Source organism: Sinocyclocheilus grahami, unplaced genomic scaffold (genome assembly GCF_001515645.1).
Source record: "Sinocyclocheilus grahami isolate Dianchi unplaced genomic scaffold, SAMN03320097.WGS_v1.1 scaffold31140.1, whole genome shotgun sequence".
Classification (NCBI taxonomy): domain Eukaryota; kingdom Metazoa; phylum Chordata; class Actinopteri; order Cypriniformes; family Cyprinidae; genus Sinocyclocheilus; species Sinocyclocheilus grahami.
This window is the reverse complement of record NW_015521224.1, coordinates 1-2,369: the sequence shown is the minus strand read 5'-3', so window position 1 is coordinate 2,369 and position 2,369 is coordinate 1. Positions and strand designations below refer to the sequence as shown.

Here is a 2,369-nt window from a genome sequence, read left to right as displayed (position 1 = left end):
CCCCCCCCTCCAACACCTATAGACTGATTGGTTGTTATAGGTTATGCAGCCTTTTAAAACCATGCCAATAGTAATGTAATTCAGTGCTGATTTATACAATAAAACTTGCAATAATCATATCAAAAAACTATAAATTTGAAAAGTTTAGTTAATAAGAAAGTTTAAAATTAAAGCAAGTATTTATCATGTTATATATTAATTAAAAAAATGCATTTGTTGTGAAACCAGAGCTCATAAATCTCATTTTTGTTAATGCTGAAATCATAAGAAATCAAATAACTCTTCATCAATTAACATTTTAACATTTTCATCTGTAATTGTATTTACAAGATTAGCACTGTTTGAGGCACTGTTGTTAACTTGCCCTTCCTAAAAAATTAAGCTTACTGAAGATGACCTGGTCTACTTGGAGGGACAGATTGAAACTATCTCCCTTCAGAAACAATGCCAGGCCTATGAACTAGAGCTTGCTCGACTGGCGGAGGAACTCAGGACCATCCTTCCTGCTCCCATCATTAATATCACCATCAACACCCAGTGCCAGCAGCTCCCAAACATGGAATCTCTGCCTCTTCCTTGGTGGTACAATCGTATCTCAAATATAGTAAAGAGCATGTCACTGCTCCTGACAAACCTCTCAGAAACAAACAGTGAGGATGGGATTAGTAAGATGCCAAACACAGATCTGGCATCGGTATTCACATTCCAGCCAGAGAGGCAAAGTTCAATCAGGGGACGAAGGCAAAAGGTGGAAATGGAGATCCAGCAATCAGGAGTTTCTGTGAGAAATCTGAGGTCCAACTTTGAGGGTCAGATAGGAAACATCTACCCATTTTCTGGGCTTTTAAACAACACATCAGACACAAGGCAGCAAAAACGGACTACATCAACAAATCGTAAGGAGCAGCCAACTCAAAGCACTGACCTAAATCACATTAATGACAGTGGCATAAAGTGCCAAAAGGCACCAGGCAAAGATGCAAATAAAGTGATGGAGACCACCTGCTTGCGAAAGGAGCGTATTGTTGTCCTCTTTTTGAGCCACTGGAAAAGGCCTGCGTATGCAATATCAATGCGAGCCAAGATGAAACAAGAGCTTGGCACTCTTACAGGAGAAGGAATAACAGCGCCAGTCTCCGAGCCAGGAAACAGATCACTGTATCATCTTTACAGGCAAAGAACCGCAATAGAGAAGATGATTGACAACTGGAAACGCATCGCCTCAGGGGTCCCATCACGACAGATCAGGCTACAAAGGAAGCACGTGACTTACTCGCCCAAGCAGTTCCTTCCTCGTGTGGACAGTGCTCCTGTTGCTTACGACAGCTTGACTCTTGACTTGTTCATGCTTGGCTATTTTTACATTCTTGAGCAGGATCTCCCAGCTGAGGAGCGTAAGATGAGGCACCTGCTATGCTTTGAGGTGTTCGACCACGAGGGGAACTTTCCCTGGGAGACGGTCCGAGATTTCCACCGGGCTGTCCTCAGGGAGATTGAGGCTGGAAGACGTGAGTGGAAAGATGGTTTTGAGGACATCAAAATGCAATGCTTTGGGAAAAGAGAAAATGGGATATCTAAGGAATCCGTGAAGAATTCTAAAGCTGTGCCACAGGTTATCTTCGAGAATACCGTATCAAATGATGGAGGACATCCCAGCAGAGATGGAAGCAGTGATTTCTCAATGTTTAGTAATGATGAAATTTGTAAATATATTGATCGCAGTTTCACCTTCTGGAAAGAGAAAGAAGCAGAGTTGTTTGATTTTTTAGTTTTTTGAATGCAGTGATGGTTTATACTGTATCTGAAGATGATATAATTGACAATTATTTTAATTTAAAAAGAATTACAAAAAAGATGTTTATGTTAATTAAGTGCTTTGTAATGCAGCAACCTTATTTAAATAAATACCATGATTACACAATGATCATGGCCAAAAGAGTCTTAAAGCCATGCATTCCACAAATGTTTAAGTTTGCCTTTTCTCTTTTATAAATAAACCATTGTTTTGTTTGAAAATTGCTGTTTCGTGAGATTAATAATTCCTGAGTCCCTTATAACTTCCTGTTACACTTTTTTTTTTGCACAAGAAACAAACCGACATTGAGTTCAGTACATAAATATACATGTATGGCGGTGAGTGAAATGTGTGTGTGACCCGCAGGGATGTTCAAACCACCCTGTAGGGCTGACGAAACATGCATAGGATGGAGTGTAACATACTTGTTATATAGCAGTAGTGCTATAGTATAGTCCAGGGGTGGCGAACTCCGGTACTGCAGAGTTCAGCTCCAACCCTAATAAAAACTCATCTGCCTGTAGCTTCTTAGTAATCCTTCAGACCTTGATTAGCTTGTTCAGGTGTGTTTGAT

General features: G+C 40.3%; 1 protein-coding gene across 1 annotated transcript; it reads left to right on the top strand.

The window, feature by feature from the left end:
- Positions 1–382: 382 nt before the first annotated feature.
- On the top strand, positions 383–1,828 carry LOC107580328 (espin-like protein; the record flags this gene model as incomplete). The annotated part of the gene is made up of 1 exon (XM_016266048.1): positions 383–1,828. A coding segment is annotated over one exon (1,395 nt), but the record flags the coding sequence as incomplete, so codon positions are not given.
- Positions 1,829–2,369: the final 541 nt, after the last annotated feature.